The 20,051-nt window shown below is 36.9% G+C and overlaps 1 protein-coding gene across 1 annotated transcript; it reads left to right on the forward strand.

The window, feature by feature from the left end:
• Positions 1-4,696: 4,696 nt before the first annotated feature.
• Positions 4,697-19,316, forward strand: LOC128207918 (protein transport protein Sec24C-like). The gene is made up of 24 exons (XM_052911114.1): positions 4,697-4,832; positions 5,454-5,584; positions 5,912-6,023; positions 6,717-6,807; positions 7,728-7,793; positions 8,859-9,669; positions 9,923-10,158; positions 10,421-10,529; positions 10,798-10,925; positions 11,150-11,288; positions 11,541-11,656; positions 11,825-11,952; positions 12,169-12,247; positions 12,444-12,556; positions 12,739-12,949; positions 13,445-13,615; positions 13,781-13,877; positions 14,080-14,364; positions 14,718-14,912; positions 15,236-15,339; positions 15,563-15,650; positions 15,838-15,941; positions 16,304-16,393; positions 17,604-19,316. Exons 2-24 carry the CDS (start codon positions 5,476-5,478, stop codon positions 17,742-17,744), a joined length of 3,723 nt encoding a protein of 1,240 aa, XP_052767074.1. The 5' UTR covers positions 4,697-4,832; positions 5,454-5,475; the 3' UTR covers positions 17,745-19,316.
• Positions 19,317-20,051: the final 735 nt, after the last annotated feature.

A 20,051-nucleotide genomic window follows, 5' to 3' on the forward strand; every position in this document is an offset into this window, starting at 1 on the left:
TCTGGTATATTCTGTCTTTTGTGCACTTCCTTTGGTCTAAATACCCAGTCTGGAATATTCTGTTGTTTGTGCACTTCCTTTGGTATAAATACCCAGTCTGGTATATTCTGTCATTTGTGTGCTCTTCCTTTTGTAGCAATACCCAGTTATGTATTTTCTGTCGTTTGAGCACTTCCTTCGTTAAAATATATTCAGTCTGGTATATTCCGTAATTTGTGCACTCACTTTGGTATAAATACCCAGTCTGGTATATTCTGTCATCTGTGCGCACTTCCTTTGGTATAAATACCCAGTCTGGTATACTCGGTCATTTGTGCACTTTGTTTGGTATAAATCCCCAGTCTGGTATAATCTGTCATTTGTTTGCACTTCCTTTGTTTAAATAACCAGTCTGTTATATTCTGTCATTGTTATGCACTTCCTTTGGTATAAATACTTAGTCTCTGTTGTGATATGTGTGTTATAATGGCAATATTTTGTCACGGAAGCATCCAAAACCGAAGAATTACGGCAATCCAGTCCTTGTCATGTGATCTTTTGGTTTTAATCGCGATCGGTACACACGAATGCGTGCTCACGTGACGTTTGGAAACATGCGTGGGCCGTGTCAAGGTAATTTAGTCTGATTTAGTAACAGCACACAATTACGCACGAACTTTACATGACATGTGTTTTACTTGGTATAATATTTTAAACATGTAAATGTTGTTTCAATTGGACGAATTAGATAAAGTTTATATGAATTATATCGGACGACTATCGGGGCCTTGTGGCAAATTAAAACGTAGTTTCGCCAAAAACGGAGTTGGGCATAGAACGTTACGATCTTAAGCTTTGCGATTTTCGTGAAACGCGGCCCCGGGTTTGAGCCTTGGATTTTGAATATCCGCCTCTTATCACTTCAACTATGCTTAAGGTGCCGTACTTCAAACGTCTCATTAGATTTGGCGCGGTCGCAATATGGGTTCGTGTTCTACTTCATGGCCATGATGGGTCCTGTCTGCGAAATGGTAGCACAACGTCTGCAAATACAATGTAGCATACATACGTTTATCGAAAGAAAGGATGCAACTTGGGCCACGTTTCCGTTATTTCTCACAACACCCCGTGGCAAGGCCTGCGTCGGCTATCTCTTGCGTAGATTAAAGGTTGCCTTGCGGAAGATTGCACCAATTGCTGGCCCGTATCCATATTAGAACGTGATATTCCTTTACTACGTGGCAAGATGATTATTGATAAAGATCCGATATCGTGTCGTGACATATGTACCATGTATATTGATTTGAATACGTTTCAAAAAACAACATTTCCACTTTGCAAATCCGTTCAAGTTTATAACCAAAAGTTGTATATGCATTTCTGTCTAAAAGATTGTATTCAAGGTAGATAAAACACACGTCTACAGTGTAACCTTGCATAACGCAAACAAATACAATTTATAATTTGTAACTAGCTTTATTTCATAAGTTTAAGTTTAAGTTTCAAGTTTTATTTATAATAAAACAGGAGGTCGAAGACCCATGAGGCATAAAGTGCTCAGTGGTGACAAATACAAATAATATGTGGGTATGCGGTAACATATTAACTAATACATTTTATACAAAATTAGATTAAGAACATGCATACATTAATAAATCAACTGTTCGAGTTAATTTACTCTTACTTTTCCGAGTTTATAAAACATCTTCCCTTTCAATCTTAGTGCGAAAATGTAATTACCTAGAGCGTATTTATTGACGCAAAATATGTTTCAGCCAAAGACACAATTATTGTATCAAGCTATACTTGCAAGCAAACTAAACTCAGAAAAAAACACAAACACAAAACCGTTTTGCTCACGCAGTAAAAACTTTTTTTCTAGTTTAATCTTTATTAAATTACATATAAACAAAATTAAAGGAACAAACTGTTTCGATAATTCCCCGATGCTAAATCAAAATACTCCTTCCCTATCCGCCTGACTGTTTAGGGTTCGGTTTTATAACTTTTTATACACAAGTTTTTTTTTTATTAATGTTAATGAATGTGTTTTTGATTTGATTGCAAGAAATCTGATTATTTCTGAAAGCCGGATTATTTTTTTTAATTGAAAACCTTCACAAAACCGAACAAGCTCTGTTCACGTGACACATGCACTGACCAGGTAACATCACATTTTGAGTCCGTAGGGGTCATTCTCAACGATCGGCCGGATCAAAAATATACCCAGACCGTTTAAAGGGACTCGCTCATGTTTTGGTGCCGTTTTTCCGGAAATGAATCTGAAAACACTTACATTATAATCATTTGAATCTTTGATACCGAAATGCAGAAAAATACTATGATTTAAAACACTCTTCATTTGGATTCGCCAGTACTGAGAAGAAAAAGACGAAAAATAGCGATATCTTTTCCGCTCACCGATGGGAACTGATTGTGTATTTGAGTTTATCAAGGTAGGCACACGCCTACTGGCTGTATCCCATCAACCGGTGTTTGGATTCAAAAATGTGTTTAAGTCACACTTAGGATGTGACGAGGTCAATCAATAAAGCAACAAATATATAGGTCGAGGGCAGACCTTTATAAACAACAACAACAACAACAACAACAACAACAATATTGGTTGCATTATGGCTTGATGCCTTCATGACTTAAATTGTGTTAAATGCCATAAGTGATATGAGATAGAAATGACTGCAATACCCAGTCAAATTCAGATATTAGAATACTTGAAGAAGCAGAGTGTGATACAAGAGATGTAGAACTATTTCATAAACGCACGTCGTTGAAAGTGAAAAAAATGTCCTAAAAGCCACCAGTAACTATTAAACTTGACGCTTATTAATTATAATTAATATTCGTATTTTCATTTTTATAGATTCTAGCAACCTATTGTTTTGATTGCAAACTTTTTATTTGTTTTTTTTTTCATGATAATCAACATCTTTTAAAGAATAGAAATCACAAAACATCGTTAACTTTCTCATTTAAAGAAGAAGAAGAAAAACTATTTATAAACTTAAAAATGTAAACATTTCAGTTCTAAGAAAAGGTTCTTAAAAAAGAAAACCTTCCTACTGCAAAGTTGTAAGTTCAAGCTCGGGCTCGGCATTGCCTGTAAATAAGCTTGTCAGTAAGATTGCGATACTTGTGGGTTCTTTCCATAGGTACCTTTGTGTTTTCCTTCTACGTTCAGTTGAATTTTGTCGTTTATTTTGAATTGTATTAACCGTTAGAAAACCTTTTACTGAAAGGTTTCCAGGCTCAACTTTCAATTTTCATGGTGCTCAAAAATGATTTAACCACGGTATATCGCAATTGCATTATATATAATATTTGTATTCTATATAATATATATAATGTATAGAGGGGACGTTTTTGCCTGCTACTGGGGATGTTTTGACCAAAATGGGGACGTTTTAACCAGGACGTTTTGACCTGGGGATGTTTTGACCGGCAACCTATTAGTTTATTATTAATATTTGCAATCTGGCCTTTCACGACCTCTTTGCACAATGCATGCAGATCTTGCGTAATGAAATTTTGATAGGGTCGACGTTTTTATCATACCAAAAATCCCGAATTTGAAATGAAAACCGAATGGAGGTTGCGAGACCCTCTCACATATACCCCTAAGACATCGATGTGCGTTATCCCAAATTGGCCCTAACTACGTGCCTGCAAGTGGTCCTTATGTATGAATAAAATGCTGGAGAACAACGATCAATTAATGAGACAAATCACCTTCCAGCAGTACTTTCAGTGCTTTGATTTTATATTATTATTTTTTTCTTCCGTAATTTCAACATCAAAGAGTAAAAATTTAAATAATTATAATATCAGTGTTTTTCAGATGCATAGCATTAGAAACTCATTAATTGTTGGTGTCAAAACATGAGCGAGACACTTTAAATCGATGCATTATTTTCCAAAACTGGTATGAAATCCACATGTCAGGTGTACGGTGCGTTGTTTTGACCCCCACCCCCCTCTACTGCCACCAGCCCCCTCTACAACCCACCATTTTTTTCCAAATCTCTCAAAAATATCCAGATATTGTTTAAATACTAGTATCATAATATGACATTACATCCAACTTCTGACAATTTCCCATCTGTGACAATGTATATTATAGAACCTAATCATACACGATTGGTTGTTCAAACATTTTGATTTTTGAAGTCAAGCTACATCCAGCAAAATATCAAAATCTAAAGGATTATGGCCACTTTTCTTGACGCAGAGGCCCGTACATGTATGTTCGTAAACACAACGAATGTTAATGAGCAATCGCTTATGGCACGGAAGCTCGGTTGCCGGGTGGGGTCCGATGATAATGGCCGTGATATGAATGATGACCTTTTTTACTGATGAATTGTTTCACAGTATTTGTTTATACACGAATATATTCTTGATGAACGTTATTGACTCATAAAACGGAGAGTAAGAGCTAAGAATAGTACGGTACGTAGATTTACTTTATACTGTACTGTAATACTACTAGTAAATTATCTATAGATATGTTTTATTTTTTTATGTGTGTATTTTCTGAATTTGACCATGACAATATCTGGTATTTTTGTATGCAACTTGTATCTTCAAAGTTAAACTACTTTTTCACGTTGGTTATCTATCGTAGACTTACAAAACTGTTATTTTATGCAAAAAAGCAAATAATGAACAACCCTCACGTACGTGGCATCGAGTGCGCATGCTCTAACGGAAGTTGACTTTCTGGACGTGGCAATCACTTCGTGTAAACTAAAATCAACTTTTTAGAACCTGTCAATTATTACATTGGATAAACAGTAATTTATACTATAAAAGTACCGAGGATATATCAATTGATGGTATGTATAAGGCCGGACTTTCGATGTTTGTGTTAACGTACTTTGCTTTATGCAACAGAGTTTTTGACGTGACAGTTGCCGACATCATTTTGACATTTTGCACGAGAATATAAAATCGGCTATTATTATTTGGATTATTTCATAACTTAGCTGTCCAGGGTAAATAAAAGCCTTTTCGTACATTCAATAGCCGTCGATCTATGTGTTGATTTCACAAGATTCACAGAGTTTGAGCCACATGGAAACAGTTCAGTACAGTACATAAACACTTGTGTTTTTTAATACTCTTAAATAAGGTTGTCCCTGTTTTATAATTGGTTTATTTTAATTGACCATTCTATTGAACTGTGTGTGAATATTACATTGAGAAGAGGAACTGATTGCCACCAATCACAACATCAGCTCATTTATAAGGTGTTTATGAAATAATGTTAGTATTTATTCCAACAGGAGTTATTTGTTGTAAAATTCTTAATTGTACATTTTATATTTGTAACTCTGTTCGGAGAGACTCGGATTTTGAAACATGTAATTTATAGTTGGTTTTGACATATTACAGAATATTATTGATTGTTATACTTGTTTTTGATATTTTCATAACTGTAACAAACATGTTTTCAGATTAAACAAGTATAACTGAAGAATGTCGGCACCACAGTTTCCCGGCCAGTATGGTCAGGGCCCGCCAGCCAGCTACGGTAACCCTCCAGTGTCGCAGCCACCTGGCATGTACAATGGCCAACCTGTACAGGGTATGGCTTATTATTCACTATAAAGTGTATTCATTAGTAAAGTTTAGTTATTAAATAAAAATTGATATACTAAGCAGAAGTAAACTTAGGTTTTAATAATCTTCAAATTCAATGGTTATGGCTGTCCTCTTTTTCAATTTGAAATGGTTTGTAGGGCTCACATTAAAGCATCATCACATTTGAACTATGTACAAGGTCATTGTGAAATGTGCAATATGTTGGTAAAAGATCATAATAGATGTTGTTACATTGAAAATAATATTTGGTTGAAATTTCTCATCTTGCAGATATTTTTTACTGAAAGTGAAATTTTTATTTGTTGACCAGGTGGACAGTATGGAGAACCAATGAAGCAGCCAGTTCAGAATGGACCACAAATGGGGCACCCAGGAACGATGGGTGGACCACAGGGAGATGGCGGCCAGTTTGGTGCACCTAGGTTAGATATTGTTGGGACTGATTAATTGCATGGGAAATAAAATGATGGTCCCTCTCACAAGAGATTGAAATCACAGATATGAATCGAAACATGGAGATTTAAAAAAAGTCAACAACTGTCTAGAGCTACAGATAACAGAGCTACATATAAGGGTCATAATTGTTTACGACCGTATCAAGAACAACCGTTTTGGCCAAATTGAAGATGCCGCTAAATTGGTATAGGATCACTTCAACTCATACGCAGTGATTTCACCTTAAGGATCATGCCTAGTGTTTAGATAACCAATTACGCAATTAAAATTATTTTCATGCATACAAAATATAATGGTTTTCGCATTTGATGTAACAATGAAGCATATTTTGACATAAATATCATGAACAAATTCAACCTATCACTCTACCATGTGTCATCAAAACATGAAGGTGATCAAAAATAATTAAAAATTACTAATCATTGCAAATTAAGAGTCTGTTTACATAAATTGATCATACCACTCATGTACAGTATTTTTGTCTGACCAATTCGTTGCTGAAATTCGACCCCTATCCTAATGATAAAACATACACTTTTTCCAAATTGTTACATTGTAATTACAAAAAAAATCATACTGAATGTATTATTATGACTGTCTGAACTTATTTCAATGTTCATGTAAAGTTATCAAGCATTAATGTGACTCTGTTATTGTAGACCTGGAGGTCCAGGCATGTATATGCCACGAGGTCCAGCCCCCCCTGGCCAGCCTGGCAGACCAATGGGACCTGGCCCCAATACTTCTCAGGTAACTATAATACATACAGGGGTCATTTTATGCTCCAAAATAGGAATTTAAACATTTAAGTGATTCTTTTTTATTGTGATCTATTTATCTTGCAATGGACCAACAAAATAATACAAGCAATGTCCAGGATTGGTGTTGTCCCTTGCATCACAATTTCATTAACTCTGTATATATGGGCCGTTGTCAAAATTCTACCAATTTTGTTGTGTCCACTAGATCTAACTTGGAACATTTCTAATCAAATCTTAACCAAATTTGGTAAGAATGTTTAACAATATTAATTGGAAAAATAGTTCAAGCAAACTTGATCAACACCTAGATCACACTATTCATTTAGCAGTTTTGGACATACCAATTTCTTAGCCAATCTTAGCATAACGGGTGACTACGGGTAATGGGGATAACATCACACTGTTTTTGATAAATAAGCAGAGAACATTATTTATTCCAGAGTTAATGCCCCAAAAATAGTCAAAACTTAACCTAATTCCTTAAGTTAATTTCAGTATGTAACACCATACAACTGGGACCTTGATTCAACTAGATTCTTTGACCTAGCAATGTTTGGATTAGAAGAATGACCTAGCAATGTTATAACAACTATATTTCTAATGTTTCCAATCTTAAAGTGTCCATAATTTTCCCGAAATGTTCAAGCAATATGTGCAATCCTTGATTTAAAATGATATTTTACTATTTTAAGCCTTATCTATTTTAAGCCTATGTTATAAAATGGGGATGAATTTATATGAAAGTATCTGCGTTGAAATGTTTTGACGTAGAATATATTTCTACTAAATTTGTTTTGAAAATGATACATGCTCTCAACAGGCGATAAATCTGATTTCAAAAATTGTAGATTTGATTCTATAATGCTCGGAATTTTCAGAATTTTCTCATATGTCCTTTCAATATTACAGATGACCAACCAAATGGGAAATATGAACATCTCGGGCCCTTCAAGGGGACCAGCCCCAGGCCAAATGGTATGGTTAAATTATTGTGAAAGAGATACTACAATTTTTTGGTTTATTACACATATTCTTTTGTGCAAGGGTTCACAACATTTAAATATAATAACATATAATTTTTTTAAGGATTGGAATGGTATTAATAAACTACTAGTGATAAAATTCCTCTCCTGTTATTATCTCCCGCCTTGAAAAGGCGAGGGGATATAGATATGGAAGCCGCGATTCCGTGTGTGTGTCTCCGTCCATCTGGCCCACATTTCTTTGCATCTTTTCTTACATTTCTCATGCGATTTCTACCAAACTTTCACAGATTGATGATCATAAAGTGAAGTAGCCCATATTGTCGGGCTTTCCTGATTTGACCATTTTTGAAATAGTTATTGCCGTTTGCTTATTTTACATTTGAAATTGGTTTCTTCACAACTCCTCTTACGTTTTTCATGCGATTTCTACCAAACTTTCACAGATTCATTATCATAAAGCGAAGAAACCAAATTGTCGGGCTTTCCTGATTCGACTATTTTTGAAAGAGTTATTGCCCTTCGCTTATTTTACATTTAAAATTGGTTTCTTCGCAACTCCTCTTACGTTTTTCATGCGATTTCTATCAAACTTTCACAGATTGATGACTATATAGTGAAGCAGCGCATATTGTCAGGCTTTCGCGATTTAGCCATTTTTGAAAGAGTTATTGCCCTTTCTTTATTTTACATTTAAAATTGGTTTCTTCGCAACTCCTTACATTTATGACTATATAGTGACACAGGGCATATTGTCAGGCTTTTGCAAATTGACCTTTTTTGAAAGAGTTATTGCCCTTTCTTAATTTTACGCATTTCTTATGTTCCTGAGAAACTACCCTTATCATTGATTGGCTTTCGTTACAAAAAATGTCCCCATGAGGCGGGGGATATAGCTGTCTGTGACCGCTCTTGTTTTAACTTAAATTAATGAATATTTTGGCACTGTTAAGTAAAGAAAAGTGAAATTTGTTACAGTAAACATTCCGGTTTGTCACGACTAGTACCTAATTATAAATATTGTTTAGAGTATTAATATATTATGTGAATACTTCAGGGAGGCCCTCCCCGAAGTAGTATCCCGGCTGGTTATGGACCGCCTCCCGCTGGTAAGGGTCCTGCGCCTGGCATGGCTCCTTCAGGCAACATGCTCCCAGGAGGTCCCTCCAGTGGCTTGCATCAACAGCCCCCATCCTCCAGCATGGCAGGACCTCAGAGAATGTCTGGGCCTCCGAGCAGCATGGCAGGACAGAGAATGTCTGGGCCTCCGAGCAGCATGGCAGGGCCTCCAAGCAGCATGACAGGGACTCCTGGCAGCATGACAGGGCCTCCGAGCAGCATGGCAGGGCCTCCAGGCAGTATGGCAGGGCCTCCGAGCAGCATGGCAGGGCCATCCGGCATGGGTGGACCTCACGGAGCTAACGCTGGCTATGGTCAGCCACCAGTCAGCTATGGCCAGTCCCAACCAGGTCAGCATCAAGCACCAGGCAGGGGTCCCACACCTACATCTACAGCAGGGTTTGGATCCCAGCCATCATCCACTGGGTATGGCCAGCCTCCATCTTCCAGCACTGGGTATGGGGTTCCACCAGCCACAAGTGGTTATGGCCAGCCTCCGATAAGCAGCTTCAGCCAACCCCAAGGACATCCTGGCTTTCCTCCCTCAGGGTCTGTTTCAAGCCAGCCAGGAATGGTTGGAGGCATGAGACCACCAGGGGGGCTGCCCCAAATGCCAGGTGCCCCGCCCACTTCTTACAGTGGTAGCCCCCACCAGGGCCCACCTGGCTCAATGGGAATGGATAGGAACACTCCAACAAGCTTTACTAGTCAACCTCCACATGGAATGATGCACCAAGGAGGCCAACAAAGTAAGACACAGTCTTTATGTACCATTTAGTCACATATATTTGGTTGCCTAAATGTTAATAGACACATAACTGCAGAAACTTAAATTGAATGCAAATAAGGTGGGTTTTTTCACATAATGTTGACCCAAACATGGCAGTACAAGTTTTAAGACTATTCACTCAGATGCATTCACAAAGAGCAACTGTGCATAGTATATTTTAGAAGCCCTTTGATTTAACTCTGTTGGGCAAAATATTCTATATCTTCTTGCAGGGTTTAGTGGTCCCCAGCCAGGACAGCCCGGACAGCCAGGGTTTCCGCCCCCACCTGGCGGCCAGCAGTACCAGCCCCCTCCCCCTCATGCCCCTGGTGGCCAGTTTCCTGGAGCCCCACCCCAAGGCCAGTATGGTCAGGGATACCCCGGTGCCCCTGGACCCTCCTCTGGCATGCAGCCAGCCATGCAGCAACCCCCACAGAAGAGGCTAGACCCAGACCAGATGCCTAGCCCTGTAAGAAAACATCACTAAGCAAATCTCTCTCATTTGGTGAACTTTGTTGCTTACTTAAATTAAGTTTAAGCTTAATAATCAATGGTATATTTTTTGTTTTCTGTTTAAAGGGATGATTTTTTATCATGACCTAAATCTTTGTTTTGCATCTACACATTATGTCTATGTCAAAAACATGTAATGAAATGATGTTACTGCACTTATATGTTTGGAAACAGCTTTTACAAAGATTTGTGTTTAATTATTATGTGTTTGTCCACAGATCCAGGTGATAGAGGATGACCGTCGCAGTCGGAGCGGTGTGTTCAGTACAGGAGGGAAGGGACCGGTGCCTCCTCTTGTCACCACACCCTTCATTACACAGGATCAAGGTACGCACATAATACCATTAGGTCACTGAGGCTCTTGCCTGCAGCCTAAAACATTCTGTTTATTGTGGATAAGCTCAGTTTTTACATAGAGCAACTGCTAAAAACTTCATGATATCTGTGAATATGACATTTCTTTGTGTATTTCTCACTTTGGTAATAGAAACAAAATCTTTTCACTATCTGTGTTTTGTGAATGTCCCTTTGGCAATCAACATGCATTACAGTTGGTATGACTATGTATCATATACATGGATATGTTTTTTTGCAGGCAATTGTAACCCTGCGTTCATGCGGTCCACGATGTACAATGTGCCATGTACATCAGACATGCTGAAGAACAGCCACATCCCATTCTCTCTAACAATCTCACCCTTTGCCAGACTCCAGCCAGAGGAGGTTAGTAGTGACAATATGCTTTGTAGATATATTTTTAGCAGTAGTAAACTTTTAAGAAGGTTAAGGTCCTTTCTAAAAACTTAAAAGTAAAAAGTATATGACTAATTTTGTTTTAAAAAGCCTTGTCAATCAGGAAAATGCTGTTTTTTGTATTGATTGAATTTCATATAAATAAAAAAATGGTCTGAAGTAAATAATGACTGAAACCTTTGTTTCCATGCCAGAACCCGCCTCCTGTAGTTAACCTGGGTGAACTGGGTCCAGTGAGATGTAAGCGCTGTAAGGCATATATGAGCCCCGTTATGATGTTCATCGATGGAGGCCGCAGGTTTCAGTGTGTCTTTTGTGGGGCCGCTACAGATGGTAATGGCATGCTGGCAGCTCAGTGCAGTCAGCTTTTATATGCTTTGTTATATAGCATCATGGCTGAGCTTAAAGCCCCTATAGTTCTTGAATATCAGTGAATTGGTAGACCATACATTTGTATGTTTAAGATGCTTGTTTTATTTGAAGAGTTAATAAAAGTTATCAATTGTTTCTGCTTGAATACTGCATGAATGCAGTATACCTTGTAATGACATTCATATTAACAATCGGCCATTACACTATCTGCAGTGCCTAATGAGTACTTTGCCCATCTTGACCACACTGGCCGTCGAGTGGATAGCTATGACCGGCCAGAGCTCTGTCTCGGATCGTACGAGTTTGTGGCTACCAAAGACTACTGTAAGGTAATAGTCCGTGTGTCTACTGCTTATAAAAATAAATAAATTCCTGCATAATATTTTATGCTTGTAAGATTAAAAAACAGGTTATTGGTGTCAAGTTTTGTATTGAGGGATAATTCGATACAAAAGAACTTTTTCATGAATAACAGCAATTTATCTATTTTTTTCTAGAATGGAGTTGTGCCAAAAGAACCAGCATTTATCTTCATGATCGATGTCTCATACAACTCTGTGAAGAGTGGCCTTGTGAACCTCATTTGTGAGAGGTTGAAAAAGGACATTCTCGTCAATTTGCCAAAGTATGTGTTTTAAATTCAGAGACAACTTTTCTTTTACAAATTTTATTTCATGTTTATCATAAGGGAAATCATTTTCAAAGGAAATATACAAAACATATGCTCACTCATGGTTGAATAAGATTAGGATAAGATTCTGCATATTTATGAATAATTGTAGATTTTCTTTTATGTGTTACTCCTCTATATAATGCTGACAGTTATATATGAATGTTACAGGGATATAGGAGCTGACGAGTCTGAGATCCGGGTGGGCTTTGTCACCTACAGCAAGGAGATACACTTCTACAATGTCAAGGTACATGACCAATACCTTCATGATGCTTATGACACTCTTTAGGATTATTCAGAAATTAAAAAAAACAACATCATGCATATTTTCAATATAATATTGATTGATTGATACAGTACATGTATATGTTACTGGCATTCAAGTGAAAGTTTACATGGTAAAAAGGTAACCTTTCACCTGTTTTGAAATTATAACATTTCAGGGTACACTTGCCCAGCCGCAGATGTTGGTGGTGTCTGATCTCGAAGACATGTTTGTGCCGCTGCTGGATGGCTTCCTCGTGAAACTCTCTGAGTCAGAAGCCGTCATTGACAGGTACTGACTCTTTTTCCAGCTTTATCTTATTTGGTATGTTCTTTTATGCATTTCATGCTGGAAAATAGTGGATTTTAGTGAAACCCTCAATGTTTCTTTTTGACGTGAACAAAGAATGACAAGTTGGATTTGCTTTAAGTTTCATGTTTCACTGTGTTTTTATATGTCCTTTCTGTTTCCAGCCTGCTGGCACAGATCCCGCTGATGTTTGCAGAGTCGCGGGAAACAGAGGTTGTGTTAGGCCCAGTGATCCAGGCAGGCCTTGATGCCCTTAAGTCAGCTGACCGCACAGGCAAACTGTACATCTTCCACACCTCATTGCCCATTGGGGAGGCGCCGGGCAAACTTAAAAACAGGGACGACAGGAAACTGCTGGGGACTGACAAAGAGAAGGTACATATACTGTACTAATATGAATATATATAACTGTAGCATCTAATATAAAGTAAAGTTAGTTATGAAATGCTGTTAACAACACATGTTGTTAAATGCCCTGTAGTAGTTCTTCAGCATGTATATAAAAAAATGAGTTGTAAACTGATTGAGGATAATATTGCGAAAACTCAACCTGCATCAGATTTGATGGAAAAACCACTGCTTTGTTAATATATTTGTTTATCTTTAAGTGATGATTAAGTTTGTTATTCACACAATCTGTATCACTCTGGCGTTATTGAATCGTACTCACCAGCAGGGGGTGGCAAGTCCAGATAACCTATTCCTCAAGGAAGAAATCCTACTGGTTAACAAACAATAGTTACTTATTGCTTTTATTTTTTATAACTTTTTACTTTGTTATAAATTCTGTAATGCAATAACCATATATATAGTGCATGTTGTATGTGCCATGATTTTAATGGCTTACTGTTACATTATTGTTCATTGCAGACACTCCTGACACAGCAGTCCAAATTTTACAGCCAGCTAGGCCAGGAATGTGTAGCAGCAGGCTGTAGCGTAGACATGTTCTTCTTTCCAAACTCATACTGTGACGTTGCCACCATCTCTGACGTGTGTAGACTCACTTCAGGCAGTCTGTACAAGTACAGCTACTTCCAGGTACTTACTCTATATGATACCTACAGTTCAGTTGATCTGCAACTGCTTGAAGAGATATATATGTATTTTAGATATATGTATGATACTTGTGTTCAGGTATCAATAGCATACATGTAGTGATGCACACTTGATTTAATTAAAACCCCTGGGAATGCACTCTTGCAGGGTGACCTGGATGGGGACCGGTTTATCGAGGACCTGAAGAACAATGTGCAGAGTCAGCGGGCATTTGATGCCATCGTCCGCGTCAGAACCAGCACAGGTATCACCAGCACTTGTACTTGAATATAACAGTCTATATGAGTCAATATCGATGCATGCTTTTGACAAAGTCATTTTTATGATCGTGAAGTATTTTCAGTGTTAAAATGGAGCAAAAAAGCTTGATATAAAACGGTTCAATATTTTTTTCATTAATGCTATTTTGTCCCAAAAATTTGACATGTTTTGTTTTCTTTTTGCAGGAATTCGACCGGTTGATTTCCTTGGGAATTTCTACATGTCCAATACAACAGATGTTGAAATGTGTGCTATAGACAGTAATCAAGCTTTAGCTGTTGAGATTAAACATGATGACAAGTTAAATGAACAGGAAGGGGCGTACATCCAAGTGGCTGTCCTGTTTACTAGTGTTAGTGGTCAGAGACGCTTACGCATACACAATCTTTCCCTAAACTGTTGTACTCAATTAGCAGACTTATTCAGAAACTGTGAATTGGATACTTTAGTGAATTACATGTCTAAGATAGGTAAGTGCCAATCTTTTGTGCATTTTTATCACGATTTATAGTGTTCTTTCAATGATAGAATAAGATCAAATGAAAGCTGAAGTCTGGACAATGAATTAACATAACTTGGAATTATTATAATAATGATCTTTCAACTGTTTTACCAACATAGTCGTTAAATGATGATGTTTGGTCAGAACATTTTACAGGAAGTATTGTAAGTGAGTAAATTAATTCATGAGATTAGTATGTTGCTAGTCTTCAAAAGTTTAATGGTCATTAGAAATTGAAAGATCACATCTTCAATGCTCAATAGTATTTTATACGTAATACACTCTTTTTTGTAACTTACCCTTGCTTGCATCAATTTACAGCGATTAGAAACATATTAAACAAGTCGCCTAGGGAGACTCGGGAGCAAATAATGACAGAGGTGGCGAACATCCTGGCCTGCTACAGGAAGAATTGTGCCAGCCCGTCCTCTGCCGGCCAGCTAATCCTTCCGGAGTGCATGAAGTTGCTGCCCCTCTATGGCAACTGCGTCATCAAGAATGACGGCATACAGGGAGGTATGTTCAAACTTAAATCGTGTCTGATTGTCATTTGACTTTAACTTTAATAAGCCATTAGTTTCAGCTCAGTAATTCATGTGTGTTGTTTGTTTCATGTTGATACATTATCATTGACATCTTCTTTGTTTTGCCAAATAATAGAGCAAACTGTTTATGTGAAAGGTTATTTTCCTTTAACTATTTTTCGGATGTTGCGAGTTACTAAAAAAAAATATTCAAAATATGTTTTGAATTTCTATTTAATATTAATTCAAAGAATAGGACAATAATTGAGAAAACAAATGAGTGAAATGAGACATAAACAACTTGCTTACTTCCAGGCCAGGAGATATCTACTGATGACCGTAGCTACCTAATGCACCTTATAAACTCTATGGATGTTAAGTCTTCCTGCGCATTCTTCTATCCCAGGCTTCTTCCTTTGGTAAGCCATATTTATACAATGTATGTATCCGTATTAACTACTCTTTAGGAATAAAAAAAGTGTTTTATCAAAATCTGAAAAGACTACTCTGAGAACCAAATTGTTGTGCCCTGTGCTGTTGTGATTCTTATAGTCCTGTTGTAATACATGTTTATTGAAACCTACTTGAACCTCTAAAGTAACGTACAGTGCAGTACTTGTTAACCTTTCTGTTCTGTTTCAGCATGACTTGGATCCCAATGGGACAGACATGCCAGCAGCTGTCAGGTGTTCATCCGAGAGACTGCAGGATGACGGCGCCTACTTACTCGGTAAGATTGAGTTATAAATAAAACCATACTCAGTAGGTATGAGCTTATGACTAAAGCTTATCAAAAAGCATTTATGCAGATTCATGTTGGACGTGTCTGTTGCATACATTCATATAGTTAAACAACTTGGTAAGATTGCCTTTAGTATGATCGCACACATTTGATGGGCTTACCACTATGTTTTCAGAAAATGGAGTTTCCATGTTTATTTGGTTGGGCCATAATGTAGATCCGGACTGGATACAGAAGGTGTTTGGTGTCCAGAGTGCCGCCCAGATAGATATTGATAAGGTAACTGGGGTGGCAGTGTATTCAAAGCAATATGAAATTACAAGCTTGACCTCTTAGAGGTATGAAATGCAAATGCAACAAACAATGTTGGTACAAGCATGCTTTAGTCTTAGAAATGTTCAGCCTGAAAATGTTCTTTAAAACAAATACATGTATACCTGTAGAGTGACCATATTAAAGCTATGCTTTCCAGATTTGAAACATTTAGCCTTATAGTTTATTGAGCTTGTAATGCAAACTCTTTAAGAATACAAGAATTTATTTAATGTGATCATTCATATGGACAAAGGTCATCAAGGTACTGCAGCCGTCATGGTGAAGGTAAATGGAAATGATATAGTGTATAATGTTTGTACTTTCAGTGTCGCCTGCTGGAACTGGAAAATGAGATCTCCCACAGGGTGAGGCAAGTTGTTAATGTGGTCCGCTCACAGAGAAACAGATACATGAAGGTACATATCATTTATATCTCAGGGGATAGGGGATAAATGGGAGAAGGTAATAAATGGACGAGGGTTTTACATAATATGAGGCAAGTTGTCAATGTAGTCTGTTCTAAGAGATGCAGAAACATGAAGGTAACTTCATACATGTACCGGTACTTGTCAAAAGGAGTGGGTATACTGATAGAGGTGATGGTTTCATTGGAAATGCAAGTGTCAACACATTTTTTTGACATGAAAGAAACATTTGTATTGGTAGAAAAGTCTTTTTGGCTATTGGACCATTTCTCAACCTGTACAAGGAGTAAGATAATTGAAGTTGGGAAAATATTTACAAATACAATCACCCCTTGCACACTCCTTAGTCCATGCCATGTTCAGTATTTCTGAATATGTCTTGGAGATATTCCACCATCTGTTTATACATATATATGTACAATATTTCTGAATATGTGCAGAGATATTCCACCATCTATTCTGTGTTCAATATTCCTGAATATGTGCAGAGATATTCCACCATCTCTTCTGTGTTCAATATTCCTGAATATGTGCAGAGATATTGCACCATCTCTTCAGTGTTCAATATTCCTGAATATGTGCAGAGATATTGCACCATATCTTCTGTGTTCAATATTCCTGAATATGTGCAGAGATATTGCACCATCTCTTCTGTGTTCAATATTTCTGAACATGTGCAGAGATATTCCACCATCTCTTCCGTGTACACTATTTCTGAATATGTGCAGAGATATTCCACCATCTCTTCCGTGTACACTATTTCTAAATATGTCCAGAGATATTCCACCATCTCCCTTATGTACAATATTTCTGAATATGTCCAGAAATAGTACACTATCTCTTCCTGTGTACAGTATTTCTGAATATGTCCAGAGATATTCCACCATTTTTTTTTAACAGTCCGCTATGTCCTGAAAATTTGTGCCAGGACAAAATGGGCGTCTACAATGTCTCGGTATCCCAGGATATAGTGGTACTCTCTTCCCGGATTTATGATTTTATCTCTTATGTACAATATTTATGGATTTGTCCTGAAGAATTCCACCAATTTTTTCAGTGTACAGTTTGTATGAATATGTCCCGAGAGTACAGTATGTATAAATATGTCTCAAGATATTTCACCATCTCTTCTGCGTACAAAATATTTGTATAAGATTTGCTAGCTTTCCAAGTCCAATAACCCTATTTCTTGTTCTTCCAGTTAACAATTGTGAGACAGCGTGACGAGTTGGAACGTTGGTTTAATCACTTCCTGGTGGAGGACAAGAGTTTGAACGGCAGTGCCTCCTATGTCGACTTCCTCTGTCATATACACAAGGAGATACGCAACCTGCTGAACTAAACCTGCTTCACCTGAGGCACACAAACATGCTGGGGACACACACAATGGCAGGACAATGAACTCAGACAATGCAGCTCTGATGAGATATATTGGAGCATTACTGTATACAGTGAGATGTAAAGGATGCATCATGGACTGTTAGTTGACTAAACTGAGAAAAAAATATGTGATATATTTGGAAAAGTGTCATAAAATTGTATTGTATTTGTCTGTTCATCAGATAAGATAGAACACATAAGTTGCCAAAGTAATGACTCTTGTGTGCATTACAATCATAAAATGAAATGATAGACCAGAAGTTGAAACCGAATATTCTTGTTGTTAATGTGATTAATTATTCTGCTAAAGGTATGTAAAAAACTCATGTTTTTCATGCACTGTATGTGAGCGTGTGGTATGTTCTTACATATGCATTTATAAGTGATTTTCATTAAAAATTCTATTTATTCGAACGACAATGTGGCTGTGCAATAATAAGGTGATCAGTACAACAGTTGCAGAAAATGAAGAGACGTCGAGAACAGAAGGAAAAATCACATAACATTTTCATAGCATATAGGATGTGAATTATGCAGGTGTTAATTGACTTAAGATTTAAAAAATAATAAGTTGTTTTCTGTCTAGAAAATCAATGCTTTAGTGCTAGTCATTTGATGATTTTAATATTTATTTCCATTTTGTACATACAAACGATTTTCAAACAAAGTACTACTCTTTACCCATAGCTGGTATATTGTTGAGTTGATCAGCAGCATTCAGTTTTGTTGTTGTTGGGAAGTGGAAAAACAACTGTGACCATTCAATGCAGGCTTTCTGGTATTTAGCTGATTCCGCATGCTAAGTGTAACATTAGAATATAATGATATCTTATATTACCATACAGTAGCCTAGAAATCTAACACTTGTTACGAATGGGGCTAACTATGTATAAGACATCTGTTTATAGGTTGATGAGGCAGGATCCTAATTCTTCCACTGAATGCTTATTTTATTCGTTAAATAGTGAAAATTAAAGTTTAATCTGACTTTTGTCTTTATAGAATAACTGTGACTGTGTGATTTGCTGAGTGGTTGTTGACAAAATTTAATTAAATGGATGCTGATCATTTTTCATTGTGGTTGATTTTGCAAAATATGGACAATGTGTTCAGTCATAGATTACTTTTAAATTGTATTTACACAATTCATATTCATATATGGTTACATTCTTAATTTAAACAAATAAGCAAATAGTAGATTTTTTTATTGGAGCTATTATTAATTAATTGGAATAACTAAAGACTTATTTTAATGCTATTGACAACAGTTTCATTGCCGGAAGTTAAATGTGTATCACATTTATTCTGGATGAAGACATGAACAATTTGAATTGCTTGCATTATTCATTATACATGCATCTATTGAACAATGTATCAAATCAGAAAATTGTATCATTGTAGTTGTACATTAAGGTATTCACAGTTGCACTGTTTAAATGATTTTGAAGGTGAGCTGTACTTGTTACGGATGTTTTATTATGGAACTAGGACTAATATGCATCAAAATGAAATAAACCATTTGTTTGATGATGTCCGATGTGTTTTTTTCTCTATGTAAACTACTACAGTCCTGATTTAGAAGTAACAAGCCCTGTCACAGGAACGGGAATTCTGGCTCAGAAAGGCATCATTGGACAGGTAGCCATTTGAATTCTAGCTATATATTAGTGGATCCATTACCGTCATATTTGGGCCAATAGAAAGACATTAGTATTCAGGCCTACATGGACAGATAGTCTTGAGAATCTGATCATATTTTCATGAGAACCTTTCCCAGCTTCTCATGCAGCTCATATTGTTCCCTATCATTTTTAAAGAGCAAACTTTGAACGTGTACCAGTAGCTGTTAAGTCTTTGCAAGATGGAATGGATATTGATCAATACATGTCTGTTGTACTTAAATAAGATAGTTGAAGTATTGATTATTGAATTGTATGTGAACAAAACATAATGTTAAGATATTTTTACCAGGATTCACATTTTGAATGAAACCATAGAATGCACAAGAGAGAATGAAACAAAATAAATTACACCATTTAACGGTAGACAACATGGAAGACCAACTATTTCCAATAAGGGTCATCCGTTGGTTTTTTCTTCAAACTGCCTACCAAGCTTCAATGTTCATCACCTTAACCTTTGACTCACTGACCTCAAATCGTTACAGATCATTGACTGGCCACTCTACTAACCAAGTTTGAGGTTTCTTGGCTCCAGCGTTCTTTAGTTTTTAGTCGCAAGTGGATGATTAGATCAACTTCAAGGTTAC

Source organism: Mya arenaria, chromosome 2 (genome assembly GCF_026914265.1).
Source record: "Mya arenaria isolate MELC-2E11 chromosome 2, ASM2691426v1".
NCBI lineage: Eukaryota > Metazoa > Mollusca > Bivalvia > Myida > Myidae > Mya > Mya arenaria.